This window comes from Drechmeria coniospora, chromosome 03 (genome assembly GCF_001625195.1).
Source record: "Drechmeria coniospora strain ARSEF 6962 chromosome 03, whole genome shotgun sequence".
Classification (NCBI taxonomy): domain Eukaryota; kingdom Fungi; phylum Ascomycota; class Sordariomycetes; order Hypocreales; family Ophiocordycipitaceae; genus Drechmeria; species Drechmeria coniospora.
The window spans coordinates 6,444,510-6,462,240 of record NC_054391.1 but is presented as its reverse complement, the minus strand read 5'-3'; the positions used below and the strand labels follow the sequence as shown (position 1 = coordinate 6,462,240).

Here is a 17,731-nt window from a genome sequence, read left to right as displayed (position 1 = left end):
GACTGAGCCATGCCATTTCGGCGCAGATCATCATACTCCTGACGACAACGACGGCGATAAGAGCCGTGGCGTGGTATGTCCTGACGCAATGTCGAGGTAGGAAAGGGTTGGGGAGGGGGGGGGATCAGACATGGATCCGGCGGTTTGACGACGACGTGCGGGCGGGCGGGCGGACGGACAGCTTGAGAACGAGGCGAGCGAGGATCGACGGCGATACGGCCAACTAGATGAGCGGCGAGAGCGAGGTTTCATTTCATGGCGTGTTGGTGACGGTGGTGACGTGCCAGCGGAGCAACATTTCCATGGCGGCTGCTTCATGCCGTCTGAAATCTCTGGTAGCTTTCGTTGCGCGCTGCCATCGTCGCGAATGATGGTCTGGTCCAGCACAGATCACAAGGTACCTGGAAGATAGATAAGGTATGTAGGTTCACGTTTATTTTTAACAGGTTTGACACATCACGCCTTTCTACAGTACAGGGCCTTCGGTCCTTCCAGCGGGATCATGGCTCATGCCCCTCCTTGCGAAGAGCGAGTTCCTGCCTCTTCTCTCGAATCGACTCTTCTGCAAGTACATGTACTTACATGTAATGTACAGCAAGTACGTGTGCTGGTGCTCAAGCACGGAGTACAATATGAGTAGTTGTACTTGTATTCCGTACTCCTTACTGCACTTACTTACAGTACAGGTACTTGTACACCACCCAAGCAGTGGACTTTGGGTGAACGGCACTAGGCAGGTAGTGGAGCTCGTGGGGGGGCAGGGATGATAGTTTTAGCGCACGTTTTGTCATTGGATGACGTCGACGGCAGCGAGGACACGGCTCAACTGAGGAAGGAGAACGGTACAAGGGGTTTGCGGGGCATTCCACCGCTGCGCTCCTTCAACACTCGTAAGCAGTTGTGCTCGGCACATGTACAGCACTCCATGATCACATTCAGTAAATAGTTGTGCAAGCACTCCGTACTTGTACTGTCAGCCATTCTTACTGCAGGTGCAGAACTCCGTACTTTGTACATGTGCATGTACATGCAAGTCCGTGCATGCACATTGGACTGCTGCAGTGGTCAAGTAGGTACACTGTACGAGTACATACATGTACGTCATGCAGGTCGGAGTCTTCATGTGGCAACAGCACAGGTACCTGTGCATGCATGCTAACAGGCGTCACGTCATACTACGAGTGCCGCACACGCACAAAGACGAGCCCTGTGCACATTTTCACCGTGCACGGCTTGCGTGTACTTACAAATAGGTACTCGTGCAAGTTCGTGCAAGTTGCATGTAATTACTACGTACAGATGCTACCAATACATGGGCTCGTCCACGACTGATCGTACAAGCAAGTCATGACAGGGCCATGGGCCAACCGGCTCAGGGAACGAAGATGGTGCCCACGCTGGCCTCGCGGCGGCGGTCCGTCTTTTCCGGCCGTGTTAAAATTATCATCATGGGAGCAGGAGCGCGTGTGTGCGATTGGTCCTGCCCAGAGAGGGAGGGCCAGAGGGTTTGCTGGCGGCATCCGCGTCCTCGTACTGTACGGAGTCGGGTGCTCGTTCACGTTCGTATCATCAAGCAAGGCCGCGTGGTGCATCTGCAGGTGGCTAGCTACTGGGTCGCGGTGTCCAAGTACCCTACCGGCGGTTGTAGTGGCATCAAAGGTAACGAGCCGAGAGAATCAGGGCATCGGACTTGTTGTGTACTATCGAGCCGGCAACGAATCCGAGAGCACCTACCCAAGGCGTAGTTAGTCGCTGTCCTGACAAAGCACGAGGTACAAACAACCATACTACCAGGTACTAGAGGCGGTACCCAGTTGTCGCGAGGTGTTCCACTACATGCCGAATACTGCAAGCACTGTGCTTGCGAGGGCTTGTACTGGGGGTCCATGTAAGTGCTGTAAACCCACTGCCGTCCTCCAGCCGCAGCCGAGTCTATACTACTTGGTAGGGACGTTTCCGTACTATCAATGCAACGTGCCACTACAGGTATTACGGGTAGACAGCTGGAGATCCACAATGAACACCAGCCATCCGCACCTTCTGAACCACAGGCTAGAGCCCGGGGGTACCAGAGTTTGTGCGAAGCACGGCGCGTCAAGCATCGTCAGCGCCCGTTCAGACATTCCCCCTGCCCCGTCCTCTCAGAACCATTGCATGCACTCGGTTCGTGAGTCTACCATTTCTGGGCACAAGCATTCTGCAATGCCTGGCAGCGACGCAGCCTGCTCATGGACGAGCATGGAGATGAATACGGAGTATTCCGTACCTTGGCAGGTAATAGCAGTTTACCCCCCGGTACAGTAATTACTTGCGAGTACTCCATACGGAGCATGGCATTACTCGCAGCTCGGCTCTTCGAGCCAAATTACCTGCATGTACGGATACGGAGTACTCGGTACAGGAGTACGCCTATTACCTACTAGGTACCTACTGTACCTTATCTACATGGACTGGATGGTGCAGCCACTCGGCATTCGTGGAGCTCTCCAGACAGCGAGGTGCCTGGTGGAACGAACGAACGAGCTATATTTATACGTACAAATCTAAGTAATATACATGCACTACTTTTAACGGCCGTGCAGCACTGCACTTTACTTGGCCCCCCGTACTGCGGTCCTCTCTGGAGTCTAGAGCCTCGCATGGGCTATTTGGTCGCACATGCACCCTTGTCGCCCAGCGCTGCACGACAGCCCCCCCTCTTTGCCGCTTCGCATTCCGCCGCGCTCGCTCCATGGTACCCACGCCGTCGCGCTTTACCCGCTCGTTCTTCCTCCCTCGACTCCTCTCTTCCCGTCCCTTCTCTTCTCCTCTCACCTCTGCCGCACCCCACCATTGCCCGTCGAATCGGATGCGGCGACAGCTCGGTACCGAGCCTTTGTGCTGACGGCATTCGCGGCACGTACTGCGGGCTACGACACGTGCGAACCAGCCGGCCAAACGGCTACGGCTAGTGCGCCGTCCTGGGTGAAACGCCGTGCAAGACAACGCAACGGCGCGTCATTCTCCACCCGCGTCCCCCAATTGGCTTGGCGTCCACCAGGGCCTGCGCTAGGCCCAACTGTTCTTGGCAACCTCCCAGTGCGGGCCAGTGGGCCAACAGCTCGCCCGCAACCCGCCATGAACCCAAGAGTCCTCGGCCGGATCGACGTCACGCCAGTGGTGGAGCTTGAGGGGTTCTGAGCCGGTTCCCGTCCCCGTCAACGTTCAGGGTCTGCCCAGGTCAGGGCGCGCACCCAGGCGGACAGACTGCGGCAAGCTTTCGAGTCCATCGAAGGCGAGACGCGGAACAGGCTCACCCTAGAAACCCAATTCCATTCGCCTCGTCGGCATGCCACGACAATCGAGAGGGCGTCGGAGGAAGGAGGAAGCAAACGAATCTGACCATCCATCGGATCCTATCCAAATCCAACTAGGCGTCCCGCGTGCCGTTCAATCAGTCGACGCGGAAAGGCAAGGGGAAGGAGGGCGGTCATTGTTGGTCGGCAGCTGCACGATCACGACGATGACGACGACGTTGGGGCGATCGGCCGTTCTGCTCGTGTCGCTCTACGTCTTCGCCAGACCGTGCTAGGATAACGTGCTACTCTACTTGCACACCTGCGTTTGACCGTGACAACGAGGGAGGAAGGGTGTGTTTGGAGTGTTGGCTGTTGATTCGTACCTTGGGTGCTGGGTGCTCGCTAGTAATAATCCGCAGCAGTGCACCAGACGCATCGGCCACCGAGCGCTCGTCTAGCCCGCGTCGTCCATTTCCCAACCCAAAGCCAGGCGTTCAGTGCAGCGGCTCTGGTTGGTTCCGTGCGCACCTCGGGCAACGAGCGGCACTCGAGGTACTCACTCGCACCTGCGCCGTACCGTACGGTGTAGAACTCTCTCGCCAAATTGCCCCTTCCGTCCCTCAGTGCGCACCATACGTACCTGCCTAGTACCGAATCACACATGCACGGCTTGGAAGTACTCGCAGGTACGAACTGCCTCTAGTCGAATTCGTTGAGGTGTGAATCTAAGCGAGGTGGTGCGAGTGCAGGTACGTACCTACCATACATGTACATGCAGTACTTACATCGAGGGAAGCCATGACGCCGCACTTCCAGAGCCCATCTCTCCAGTCCGAGTCCTCTCCTCCCTCCCTCCCTCCCACACCCACCCACCACCCCTTCGTCCGTCCATCGATCCCTCGTCCTACAACCTTCACGCGCACTCCTACACGACCACACATACTTACTTATCGACGCGCACTCGCACTCCCGCCCACTCGCTCATCCATTCGCCAAACACCCACCACACACTGTCGACGAACATCCCTTTCGCACCACCGCACCACCCTCGCACCAACCCAACTCAACCAACAGCCGCGGCACTGTGATTCGCACTCGGCACCGCTAACCTACACCACCAACGGAACCTCGTCGACCACCACCACCCTAGTACCCTTACGGCTAGCGTTCCTAGCACCACCTAGCATCTACCTACCTACCCATCGCCTACACCTAGTTCGCCCCAACGCCCCCCCCGTCTGCGGTCGTCCGCCCATACTGTACGCAGCGGCTGGCACCCATCCTCGTACCCGGACGGACGTGTACCTACATGTACGTATCCCTACCAAGGCAGGCACCCCAGCTCCGCTTTCCACGTCTTCGTGGTGTCATTCGACCCAGCTCAACTCGAGCCTTCCTCCCACATCCCCTTCCCCGGCCTGCTCTCTGACATTTGCCGTGGGTCGCCCCTGCCGTGCTATATATCCCACGTGCCGCCCCTCGACGCCTTGGCCTCCTTCTCGTCGAACCATCCTCATACCACCTTGTGCCTAATACATCTCGACCGCTAGCACACCTACGTACTCCTTGCATTCTCTTTCCTCCCACCACCGGACGATTCGCCTGGTCTGCGGATCAAAAGGAGCAACTCTCAACTTCGTCTCACCATTCTCTCCTTCGCCGCCCTTCACCCTCTTCATCCGCCAAAAGACTCATCGAGCGCTTCCGACGTCGTTGCCGACGCCTCGCAGTCTTGACCCTAGCATTTCGCCGTCCGACACTGGTCTCCAGCGACTCGGCATCGACGCATCAGCCCCGGCTCGGAAATCTGCCACCATGTCGGACAACTTCCCCAACGGCCCCGGCGGCGGCGGCGGACCTGGCCCGGCTGCCAACCGCCGTGGCTCTATCACCCAGGCCGCCTTCTCCAACCTCTTCCAGCGTGCTCCCTCCATCTCCAGCGCCTCCTACCCCGGTCCCATCAACAGCTCCCTCAACGACCCTCAGAGACGTCGCCTCTCCGTCACCACCATCGGCCTCTCGGGCACGTCGCCCACCAACACGGCCGGCTTCGGCATGCGCCGTGGGAGCATGTCGACCAACTCGGACTCGATTGACGAGAATGCCGTCGACGATGACGATCTGCCACTTAGTGGCATCAGAACCACGCCGACCACACCCTTTGTTCGCCGCATGAGCCTTGGACAGTCGGCCATGAGAGGATACCGTCCGGGAGGCAGCCCTGGCAATGGTAATAGCCCATCCTCGCCCCCTTCTTCGCTCGGGACCATCCCCAGCGATCGCAGGCCATCGCTGGTGCAGGGCTCCAGCATTACCGCCGCCCTCTCCGCCTCGGGCCGCCGCGCTAGCACTGCCGTCCCCCCCGCCGCTCCTCCACAGGCAAGCAACACCAAGCATCCAAGAGTCTCTTCTGACAATGTTCCTTCTCGCGCAGACCAGCACGGCTTTAACTGGTCGGAGCAGCTTAGGTCACGTGCCGAGAGCTCCGTCATCGGCGCTCGCCCATCCTTCTCACACGCCTCCTCGCCCCCGAGGGGCCACCACGACCGAACACAGTCGGTCTCCGATCTGCCACCGCCACCCACGCAAGCCTCCGTCGTCCGGCCAAAGCAGGAGCCCCGAAAGCCGGATGCTTTTCAGGAGAGGATACTCAAGGGCGACTTCTACATGGACTGACCGGCTCCTCACGGCATCGCAAGGGCTCTAAAACGCTCGCGTTGCTCACGAAACGTCACGGCATGCTTCGGCCCGTAGCAACGTCGATGTCTTGTGCCGAGCTCGTGGAAGGTCGTTGCGTCGAATGGCGAGGTGTCTTGCGTGCTTTCGCTGCATTGGCTTCCCGGTCTCGATCTACGAGCGCAGACGCTCTCTTCCTTGCATCCCCTGGCGCTTCGGCCACGACTGGGCGTGGAACTCCGAGGTCCTTCACTTTACACCGGTACACCGCACGGAGCTTGCTTTTTTTTTTGACGTGACTTTCGGAAAAGCCAAATGGGTATTTGCTGTCAAACCCCCAAGAACGGAGCGAACAAGGAAGCTGGGGCTGGCGCAGCGGTTGGCTTTCTCGCTTCCCGCTCGAACAAAAATTGTGAGCAGTGTCGATGTCATAGCAAGCGACTCTGATTGCGAACCGGAGCCCAAGAAGCTCATGACAGGCATGGCTGGCGCATGTGGCATAGGATATTTACTATCATATTCGGTGTAATTATACCGAGTACGAAGGGGGGGCGGAATGGGGCGACGAGTGCTGGGCTTCTTTGTTCTGGACAGGGCTGGACAAGGACTCGGCACTCATGTGGAGACGAACTGCCTATCACTTACGCAACGAACGTTGATGATCAGAACTAAGCAGAGTGCATATTCCCCTTTGGTTGCCACCGTTATATAGTTGCGGCCGAATTATCGGCCGAGGCACCACATTACTACGCCTAAAAAATGCAAATATTCACTTCCGCTTGCTGCTTGCTATTTGACCAATGTGAGAGGGGGTTGGTTCGTCGTGTCCGTCGTATGTCGTGGATATATGTACAGTGTAAAAAACATGGAGAGCGTCCAGATGCGCGACTGTACGCGTAGGCATCTCTCGCAGTCCACTCTTTCTCATGGGTTTCATCGTCTCGAAACCCTAGAGGGGTGGAGAGGCCGCACCAAGGGTTCGGAGTGTGGGCAGGCAGAGTGTGCCGTACCGGTCGCAGCACTTCCAGCTTCTACTACACAGTCATGGCCTAGAATGGGAAAAAGTCTGCATCGGAAAGGCCCTGGAACGCCGCGGTGAACCAGGGCTCGTTAAGAATCATCTTGGCGCCATCCTCGAGTAGCATGTCCCGCGAGTCGAGGGTTACGCCAAGGCTCTCGAGGTCGAAGCCGGGGAGGAGGCCGGCGGCGAAACCCATCATGTCCGGGCCGGGAATGGGCTGCTGCTGGGGGTTCATCCACTGCGGCTGGGTAATGGGGTACGAGGGTGGGACAACAGCGTTGGCAGGGAGCGAGGGGTCGACAGCGCCCGAGGTGTGGTCGTTGGCGGTCCCGGTACTGCTGGCGGAGGTCGAGGCGACGTGGGTCGAGGTAGGGGGCGTGCTGCCAGACGAGGCAATGCTGTCGTGGAAAAAAGGCTGGGGCGGCTGGCGCATGCCGGCCATGGAGTTTCTAGACGTGCGTCTCTGGCGATCGGTAGGATCACGGCCCATGGCGACTTCGGAGAGGACCTGGAGGGGTGTGTTCGCACCGTGGCGGGCGTGCACCGCGGAGCTGCCTTCGGCGGCGACGGCGGGGGGGTTAACACCCCTCCTCTCGGCCTTGTTTTGCTTCAGGAACCAGCTCCTCAGCATGGCGAGAACGATGAGGAACTTGGCAGCGGGGCGGCATTTGTCATCGGCAGCGGTAGTGCGAAACTTGTCGAGCAGGGCGTTGAGGTAGTGCTCAACACGCATGTTGGTCTTGGGGATGACCTTGCCAAGCTCGGAGCCTGGGCTCGAGGCGGAGAAGTACATTTTCATGAGGATAACGATGGCGTAGGCGACGCGGACAAAATTGAAAACGGGAAGGCAGCGGATATTGGAGACGTCCATGGACAGGAAGGTGTCAAAGATGCCGTCGGCGGCGGAGAGGCATGCGGAGAGGGCGTTGATGTGGGCGGCCGAAAGTGGCTCGGAGCTGATCATGCCGTCCTTGATGATTTCGGTGCTGAAGGGCGAGCGAAATTGGTCCGCGGTCGTGCCGGTGTGGAGGACGAGTTCGTGCATGTAGAGGCTGAGCAGGTAGAAGCTGAGCTTGAGGGACGCTGCAGGCAGGGAGCGCGGTTGTCCGTCAGTCACGTCCTTGACGTTCAACACAGCCAACGAGAATGGGGGGGGGGGGGGGGGGGCAGAGACGTACGCTGCATGAGCTCCCTTGGGACTGCATCGCGGTACTTTTCCAGGTCGCGTTCGAGCGCCCTCAGGGTGAAGCGGGTTCTCGCATCGGAGAGGTTGACCGGGGCTGAGGGGTCTTCGTCCATGGAAAACTGGCCGCCAATCTCTTCGGCCATGCGATGGGTCCACACCAGGTGGCAGAGGTACTTGTCCGTGGGGGCGGCGTCCGGGGAGGAAGCAAGAAGCTCGAGGCTCTCGGTCATGAAGGACGACCAGCGGACGAGATTGGGCCGCTGGAGAGAGATGGAGGTGTTGGTGGCGAGGAAGTGGCATGTCAGCCAGGTGCGCCTACACTCGAGGCTCGTTGGATCCGCCTGCGGCAGGCGTTTGAACTGATGCTCGCGCCAGCTGAGTGCATGGATTCCCCGTCGGGGGGGTGCCTTCCTGCCGAGGCCGATATCTAGGGCCATGACGGCGGCCATGTGTACGAGCTGGTAGAACTTGAGCTCCTCAAAGTGCTCTGGGGGCCAATACCAGATGACGGCAACATGCAGGGTCTGGACGAGCTCGAGGTTCTTCTCACCCGCGACGACAATTTTGTAGGCGAGAAGTTGCATCAGTTCCTTGGTCAGGACACGTTGCAGATCGTGCATCTCGGACGAGGCGGCTGCCATGACGGCGAGAAAGAGGTACGGCTTGGTCATCCGAAGGTCCATGACGGTCATGCTCGGAGAAAAGACGACGGCAGGCAGATGGCGAGTCATGGAATCTTTATACCTCGAGAATAGTTCTGCAGCCTTTTCGAGGGTGAGGAGGCCACGGTCGACGATGTCTCCGTCATCAGAGTGTGAAGCCGACGCAAGTGTCGGTGGCGGCCGTGGCTGGGAGGCGAGGCGAGGCGAGGACGGTTTACCGTGGCCGTGGCCGTGGCTGTGGACGGCGTCGTCGATGTCACCGGGTCCGTCAAGTTGCTCCTGTTCCGAGACCTTTCTCTTCTGTCCTGCCACAGACTGTGGCTGCGAGTGCGAGTGCGAGTGCGACTGTGACGCTGGTAGCGGCTGCGGCGGCGGCTGCGATGGGGATGGCGTGCCCGTGTTCCCCCAACTCCTGACGGCGTCCACGTGTCCCATCAGGGAATGGAAGGCCTGGCCGGTAGGCCGCGTCGTATTTGTGCTCTGGAGAGGGGGCTTCGCAAGAGGTGGAAGGGACGGCAGCTGAGAGGCGCGAGCCTGCAAGCTGGCCGTCAAGGCGTCAATCTTCTTCTCGAGCTCCGACACACGACTGTCCGTCTTCTTCTGTCGCTTCCTTGTCGGTGCTGTAACGACACAGTTGCGGCCGGCCTTCCGGCACCGCTTGCACGGTCCTTCCTCGTCGTTCGGGTCCGGCTCGCAGCGTACCTTGAGCCCGCGACAGGCCTCGCAGGCCCGAGCCTTCTTGGCATCGACGCCGTCTGCTGAGGGGCCATGTTCGTGCGGCGACTGCTGCGGCTGCTGCTGCTGGGCAGCGTCGTTGTCTTCGTCTTCGTCATCGTCTTCTTCTTCGTCGTATTCGTCGTCGTAGTCTGCATCGTGATGTCGTTTCTGCTGCAATAGCCTCTCCTGCTGATGATGTTGTTGCTCAGGCCGATGACGTCCATCAGTTGGCACTACTGGTGTTGCCACCGACGGGAAAGCCTGCTCGACGCCGCTGTGCTCAGGACCAAGCCGCGGATCGAGAGGCAGTCCCAGATCCATCGATCAGAAGGATGCCGCCAACTCTTTCATGGAATGATCCGTCTGGACATGTGTCATGCTATCAGCAAACTCAACGTTGGAAGTTGCGGCCTTCCTTGTCGCCGACCCTCCGACCTAAAGTACGTTAAGTACTAATACTTGTAAACGTACATGTATATGTAGAAGTACATGTACTTACATCATCTTTAGCACTAATACGGAGTACAGTAAAAGTAAAGCCTGAGGAGAAATCTAAGTGGGACCTCCCGCGCCACTAGAGGTACTCGGAACCACCTGGAATCGTCATCAAAGCTGTCACACGCCTACAAGTTCGGATTACGGATAGTAATTACTCTTTAAATAGTAGAAACTTGGAAACTTGAAACTTAAATTAGGGGGTAGGTGAGATGTATGTGCGGAACTTCGTCGGCAGCATCGTCCTCAGTATGCTGAGATGTAATGCGCCTTGTCATCCCGTATGTATGCTGACTTTCGCCTCCGTCAGACCTCTCCACAAGGGCTCGGCCACGATCCAACGTCGTTCGCCTCCCTGGCTCGGTACCAACGAATAAGGTACAGCACATCCTCATCGATTGACTCACCGTCTCGGCATCGTTCCTCTCAACTTCCATCAATCAAATAGTAACTTCTTGTCAATTGTCGCAAGTGGCCTGTCTGTCTATCGAATGTTCTCTTGCACGAACTGCTGCCCGCTGGGTGTCAAACCCGGTCGGGCCGTATGCTCGTGAGGAGACCACTTCAACTGGCCCTGAAATCAAGTTCCGCATCATTCCCGTATTGTTACAATCTTACTTTGCCTCGGTTGCACACAAACACTAGTCGATTCTGCGTTTCAATACTGCCCTTCCCGTACTCCAATCGCGGTACGTCGCGGTACGTCATCAGACTTTGCATCATCCCACGCCGTCGGAGCTTTCGTAACACCATTAGCCGTTATCCCAAAAGCGCCCCTTCTCCCAAATCATAGCAGGTTCTGGAGCCGCATCAACCAGTCTCCCCCGCCGTCCGAGCGACTGTGCATGCTATAAAGGAGCAAAAAGAACGAAATGCACGAAAAAGTGGTATCATCGCTTCCCTTCAACGAGTGGACATGTCGTTTCAAACAATAAAGAGTGGTGGTGGTGGTGGTGGTAGTCGTGGTAGCATTGATGGCGGTCGTGTCGGCGGCAGCGGTGATGGTCAAGGGCCGGCCACGCTTCGCCTGCCGCATCAGTAGTGGGATTCCTCGCGGAGGCGACTTCCCGATCCTTGGTGTGGCAATGCCATCATGGACCCGTGGAGCATGGAGCTCTCGCGTCGGCTAGAGCTCGACCGAGGTGGCTGCTCCGGTGCTTGAATTCCGTCGTCGTGTTCCCCGGCAGCCGACGTATACGGCGGCCTTTCATAGCCGGATGTGGCGCGCTGCGCCGGGTTGTAGCCGTGGCCTTCGTGGCCTTGAGAGAGGCCGTACGCACTCTCGTACGCCGGCCGGAGCGGGCCGCCCGACGCCGCGCCGTGCTGATGGTGACTCCCCAGGTCGTAGTGCTGGCGTGAAGCGCCCGAGGGTGGCGTGGGCGAACCCCTCGCAACCTGCAGGTTCTGCAGGAGAGGCGGCGTCGGCGTCTGTCGCGGCCGGTCCCTCATCGACTCTATGCGCCCTTGACGGTGGGGCGACCCGCCGCCCGATGCCGTCGACGGCCGAGCCTGAAGGTCGGGACGGGGCTCTAATCGTGTCGGCTGCAACGACTCGGATTCGGACACGGGCGACGGAAGCTCGTACGTTTCGGGGTCGATGTCGAAGATGGCTTCGTAGTTCTGCAGGATTACGGCAAAGATGGGCGCCGGAATGTTCAGCGTTGGCGAGAAGACGATGCCGACGTTGCGGACAGTCATCTTGTTGACGTCGGCATTGTTGATGACCTTGATGAGGAACGAGATGAGGTACTTTAGCAGCGTCGCGTTGGCTTGCGGCAGCTTCTGGGCCAGGTCGCGAAGGACGGCAATCTTCTCCTCGTGGTCCGGAATCTCCATCGTCGACATGAAGTCGAGATGGAGATCCCTCGTAAGGATCGTCGTCGGCAGCTCACGCAGATAGAGCTTCAACAGAGAGGCGATGGCGTGAATGTCGTAGTACTGCTCGTCCGTGACCAGGTTGATGTCGCCCTCGGTGTTGAAGCGTTCACGGAGTTGCTTGATGACCACGTTGGAACCGCTCAGCCGGAAGATGCCTTCCTCTAGCAGAGCATCGTTGCTGTCGAGGTACTGGATGCATCGGTACACGACCGAAGGCACCGGCACGTTGACATCCAGCGGTGCGTTGAAGCGCACCGCCTCGGCCAGCGGTGCGCCGAAAACTTGGCGGACGGGTCCGTGATATGAACCCTGCGGCGGCGTCGCGGCCGATCCAGCATCGCTGCCGCCGAACATGGAGTCCTGGCCGTCCGAGGACGAGCGCGTCTTGCCGCCGAAGCCGAAGAAGCTTCGCTTCTTCACCTTCCTCTCGTCCGTCGGTGGCGGGATGGCCAGGCCCGGCTTCTTGCCCCAGGCGGTCGAGTCCGAGATGACCTGAGGATCCTTCGGCCCCGATATCGTCTTGCTCGCCTGAAAACTCGTCGTATCGCCGGCCAGGTTCTGAGAGCTCTGGTTCTCGGCGAGCGTGCCGCCGGCCTTGAGTGCGCCGGGCGCACCTTGCGGCGTTTCTCCCGCATGCGTGGAATCGTATCGGACGCCGACGAAGGCATCCGCATCCGCATCCGCCAGCTGGTGCGGAGCCTTGACCTGGTTGCCCTTCCTGGCCTCCTGGCCGGCCGGTTGGAACTCGTTGGACATGGCAAGCTTCGAGCCCTGCGCGTCGCCGCCGTCGTTGTCGATCCACTGCAGCAGGACGTCGACCCACATGTCTCGCTCCCTGTCGCTCTCGGCACACAGCACATGCTTGACGTGGCTGCTCGAGTCTTTCTTCTTCGGCTCCAGCACGAGGAAGGCGTGGCGATACTGGTTGTCGAGCTCGTCGTCGCTGGCCGCCCGGACCGGAGACTGGGCTTCGACGTGCGGCGCCTGCTTCCCGATCTGCGCGTGCTGCAGCTTGATGGTCCCCAGGTGAGCGCCGCCGGGAGATTCGTAGTACTTGAGCTGAGGGCCGTCCATGACGAAGAAGCGAGCCTTCCAGCCACCAAAGTTCTTGCCCTTCTTGGTCAGGTAGCCGCTGCGGGTGGGCCGACCGTCGGCGCCGGCGAGCTGGGTGCTATTCTCGGAGAATGCCGTCATGGCGGACGTCGACTCGTCGACGTTTGGAGGCAGCGCATTCGTCGATAGGTACCTGCACAGCTCCACGGCAGTCGCGATGTCGAGCGGCGTGTCGAGAAGCTCGTCCATGTACTGCTCCAGAGCCTGGCGCCTCGCGTCCAGCTTCGCCGGCGCATGGCCGCTGAAGAGGGAGCGATCGGGCGTCTTGGCTTTGACGGCCGAGCACTGCTTCAGTCGCTGATCGAGCTTTCCCAAGGAAGCAATGTCCTTTTCCACGCGCCACAGCTCACCGCGGTCGGCTCGGGAAGTGATGGCGAGAGTGAAGACGGGGTCCTCTTCAAGCTGAGTCGTGGACATCAAGCTGGCCATCGACGGCTTCAGGCGGGAGGAGGCAACTCTGACCTGAATGGACGGCAGGGCATTGGGCGGCAGAAGCAGATCCGGGTACTCTTCCGTCACGAGATCCCGGCAGATCTCGGTTCGCTCGGCGGCGCCGGTGTGGGTTTCGGAGGCGGGAGACTGCTCCGTCGGCAGCGATGGTAGCGCCCTCGAGAGGTCTCCAGCCGACACTTTCGAGGCGGCAGCCGGGACGGCACCTGCGGGGAGGGGAATGGGCTGGCGTGGAGGCCGAGGAGACAAGGATGCCGAAGCGGTCAACTTCCCAGGGACACCCAACGGACGCGGGCTGGCAGGCAGGCCGGGGCTCAAGAGCGGAGCACCCATCTCCTTTCTGCGGTCCCCGTGAAGCACGGCATCAAGGGAGACGGACGCACCGAGAGATGCTCGACGAGGTGGGATGGTCTTCGAGATGGGAGACGGTGCCTCCTCGTCGGTGGATCCCGCATCGTTCGCGGCAACCTGCTGCGGAGCGCTTCGTTCCTGCGTGTCCTTGAAGGCCATGACGCCTCGCTCCCGGTCATCCTCCTCGCGGGTCTTGCGTCGGCCACGCAGCTCGTCTCCCGGCTGGCCAACTTCGAGAACATCGTCATAGTCCGACTCTGTGTCATCGTCCTCCGGCTGCACCAGAACCGGCGGTCGGAGCTGCTGCTTCAGCTGCAGAGGTGCTGGCGGAGGCTTCCGTGGCGGCGCGGGGAAATGCGTCATGTCCTCGTCCGTCTCGTCCTCCTCGTCCGGCCGCGGCAACGGCAACGGCTTCGACAGGTTGATGGGTGGCGGAGCGGCCGTGGGCGGCATCGGGGGAGGTACTTTTGGTGGCAGGCTCGGGTAACTTCTCGACGGAGGCAGGAAGGTGTTTGGTTGCAGCTCCCTCGGCTGGACGCCGGCCATCTCCCGCGACTGGGCATCGGCCATCTCCCTCGGCGGCGGCCGGTCGAAGGCGCCGTGGTCCGGTTCCTCATCCAACGGGCTGACGGTGTACTCTTGTGGTTTCGACACGGAGTTTTTGTCATCCAGCATCTCGCCGACAGTCAAGGATGGCTCGTGCTGTCTGTCAGCAGGCGGCGTAATCGGATACGGCGCCATGGATATGTCGACGGGCGAGTCCTTTGGGCCGTCGGAATCTTCACTGGGTGAGGATGGAGACATGGCCGACCTCGGCTCCGCCTCTTCGGCGCTCGGGCGGTGGGCGGGGTTTTCACGGGGCCCGTTGGGTCTGGGTGGGATGGCTTCGCCGTGCTGACCAGCAGCGGCCCTCGGGGCGGCGGGGGCGGCCATGAGCTCCTTGAGCTTCTTTCTGTACTTTTCCTTGTCCTTCAAGGCCGCCTCGAGGTCCGTGTTGAGACCCAAGATCATGGATCTCTGCTTGTCGACCAGTCTCCATAGCTGCGTGTTCTGCTGCGACTGCGACTGCTTTTCCCTCAAGAGGTGTTCGATGACGGCTTCGGGGCTTCCGGCCGCCTTGATGATGCTCGCCATGTCGGTGCTTCTCTTTTGGACATTCTGCGAACCATGTTCGGAAGAGGACATGGAGGAGGAGGCGGCGTATATCGCCGTGTTTATGGAGGAATTTCGCGGGATGCCCCTGGACGATTCGCTCGGTGCCGTCGCCATCGGGTTCGCCATCGGGGGCTTGGACGCCATTCGCAAAGGCGGTTGGGGGGGTGAAGGGCGTCGCAAAGGCTTCGTCGATTCTACGGACTGGGGGGTGCTTCGAAGGTCATTCGGGGCGTCGGTGGGGACGAATCTGCGGAACAAGAAGCCGTCAGAGTCGTTCACGCAAAGGCGAGCGAGCGAGAGATGGGACGGGGGGTGCGGAGGAGCGTGTTGCCTCCGGGTGGACGGCAGGGTGGACGACGGAGACGAACCTAGGTCCTTTTTCCTCCGAACTCGGATGCTTGACCGAATCGCCGATCGAGGCCGTCCGGCCCGCAGATGAAAACAAGGGCGACACGGTAGCAGAAGTCGGCTGGCCAGTAGGCACTTCTCGACGGAGAATCGAGGCCACGGCAGGAAATCGAGAGCCAGTGCTCGACGGAGGAGTCGCCAGGTCGCTCGCGGGAGACAGCGGATGGGAGAGGGGCAGCCGTGGAGATCTAGAGGGACAGTACAGCATGTCAGCCCAAGAGAACGAGGAGGAAGGTGAAGGAGAAGGCGAATGGGCGGCGAGGCAGCGTTGCACGGCAGCAGCGGGTTGAGCGGAAGCAACTCTCTGGAGACGAAGCACTGAAGACGGGCCACCGGCGTACGGGGACCGACTCTCGCGATGACTGTGGCAAAGCACGGAGGGTCGGCGGGGAAGGGAGAGGGGGGGGGAGGTTGACAAGTGACGGGTTCGCACAGACGAGGTGGCGTTTGCCCATTGACTTTATTCAAGCATTGTTCATCCTTTCACGCACGTACGTACCTGGGAGAGGTCGAATGGGAAAGCGACCCGGCGGACGTCACCGGGGAGGATTTGCCGAAGCGGCCAGCTATGGGGCTGTCATGGACGATTTGCTGGACAACGGGCGATGAGGAGGAGGAGGAGGCGGTGATGTAGGAGAAGGAGGTTGCGGAAGTAGGCGTTTGCGTAGTGTGAGCAGCAGTGTGAGCAGTGTCAATATGTGCCTTGGCACTCGAAGCAGTAGCGTTGGCGGCTACACTGGTTGCACCCGCAGTGGGGGCAGGGATATGGGCAGCAGGGTCCTCGTCCCCACGAGCGACGGCGGCAGCGGTGGCAAAAGTCCCAGCGGCAGGAGAGCGGCTATGGTGCTGATGGTGCTGCTGGTGCTGTTGGTGTTGTTGGTGCTGTTGGTGTCGATGCTGCTCCTCCTCGTGCAGGTGTTGAGGTTGGGGTTGGTGCTGGTACTCTCTCTGGTGGTACTCGTGCTGGTACTCTTGCTGGTACTCTTGCTGGTGCTGGTACTCTTGTTGGTACTCTTGCTGGTACTCTTGCTGGTACTCTTGCTGGTATTCTTGCTGGTGGTACTCTTGCTGGTACTCTCGCTCATAGTCTTCTTGCTGGTACTCCTGCTGGTACTCTCGCTCGTAGTCTCGCTCGTAGTCTTGCTGGTAATCCTGCCGGTACTCTGGCTCGTACTCATGCTGGTACTCTGGCCGGTACCCTTGCCGGTGCTGCTGCTGCTGCTGCTGCTGCTGCTGCTGCTGCTGCTGCTGTTTCTGGTACTGCTGCTGCTGCCGGGGCTGCTGCTGCTGCCGGGGCTGGTGCTGGGACTGGTACTGGTACTCGTCCTCGCTCTCGCCCTCGTACTCGTACGGCTGGGCCGGGAGTTGGCGGCCGCGGGAGTCAGGCAGCGACATGGTCCCGTTCTGCGGCGCAGCGGTAGGTGGAGCGGCCTGGCTCGTCCGCGCGAGCTTCGTCGTCGGTTTGAGACGTGACCCTGCTGGCAATCTCAGCCCGATGCCGATCCTGGACGTCGCATGTACGGAGTGTACGAGGCACGAGTGCGAGCACAAGACGGTGCACGATGGTGTACTGGTACATGCACGGTAAGTACTCCTCCCGTGCACCGAACTGACATGTACGAGGGGGGCTAGTAATGCGAGTACCGGAGGCAGGAACCAGCAGGGGGGGGTCGATTGCTGTCACTGGTGTGATCAAATCTGCCTTTCTTTTTTCTCTTCCGGCCCACAGGTGCAAGCGGGCGAGAGGCGAAGCAAGGATCGAGAGGCCTGCCACCACAGGACGGGCGGGCGGTCGCGCAAGGTCGTCAACGGTTGATGCGAAGGAAGCATCCATTGTCGGCGCCCTCGGCGGCCTGACTTTATTTCCAACGAGCCGAGTCCCCTCTGAGCTTATTCCTTGGTGCCCTCGTCAGGTGATTGATGCTCCGACAACTGCTGTGCATTCAAAAACCATGTACTTGCGAGTACGACGACGGAGCACCCCCTGCTACCCTCTGTTCGGTGCCTAGGCAGGTAAACTCGAAGTACAGGTACTGTACTCCGTACTTACGGCACTGATCTGTACCCAGCTAGCGTCGGGGTGCAAAGTACTTACTAGTCGTTGTCGGCTAATACCACATGTGCGCTGCGACGAGATGACCTAGCCAGCGGCGCTTGTGGATCTCCGGCTAGATCATGTGTGTTTCGAGGTGGATGCGAGGTACGGAGTACGGTGCGGTGCTCCGCAGTTTCCATGACGAGGGGGGAGCGAGCATTATTACGGAGTAGCCGTACGGATACTCGTTCCGAGTTTCAGCTAAGCGCATGTGCATGATGCACGGTAATACTACTCCGTACTCCT

General features: G+C 59.8%; 3 protein-coding genes across 3 annotated transcripts; 1 reads left to right on the top strand and 2 right to left on the bottom strand.

Annotated features, from left to right (window-relative positions):
• Positions 1-5,093: 5,093 nt before the first annotated feature.
• On the top strand, positions 5,094-5,954 carry DCS_07517 (uncharacterized protein; the record flags this gene model as incomplete). Its single annotated transcript, XM_040804802.1, has 1 exon — positions 5,094-5,954. The coding sequence occupies one exon, from the start codon at positions 5,094-5,096 to the stop codon at positions 5,952-5,954; it is 861 nt and encodes a 286-aa protein (XP_040654906.1).
• Positions 5,955-7,003: 1,049 nt separating this feature from the next.
• Positions 7,004-9,861, bottom strand: DCS_07516 (Fungal specific transcription factor; the record flags this gene model as incomplete). Its single annotated transcript, XM_040804801.1, has 2 exons — positions 7,004-8,058; positions 8,154-9,861. The coding sequence occupies 2 exons, from the start codon at positions 9,859-9,861 to the stop codon at positions 7,004-7,006; spliced, it is 2,763 nt and encodes a 920-aa protein (XP_040654905.1).
• A 1,209-nt stretch (positions 9,862-11,070) lies between these two features.
• On the bottom strand, positions 11,071-16,785 carry DCS_07515 (RhoGAP domain protein; the record flags this gene model as incomplete). Its single annotated transcript, XM_040804800.1, has 3 exons — positions 11,071-15,229; positions 15,351-15,578; positions 15,890-16,785. The coding sequence occupies 3 exons, from the start codon at positions 16,783-16,785 to the stop codon at positions 11,071-11,073; spliced, it is 5,283 nt and encodes a 1,760-aa protein (XP_040654904.1).
• Between the last annotated feature and the right edge of the window lie 946 nt (positions 16,786-17,731).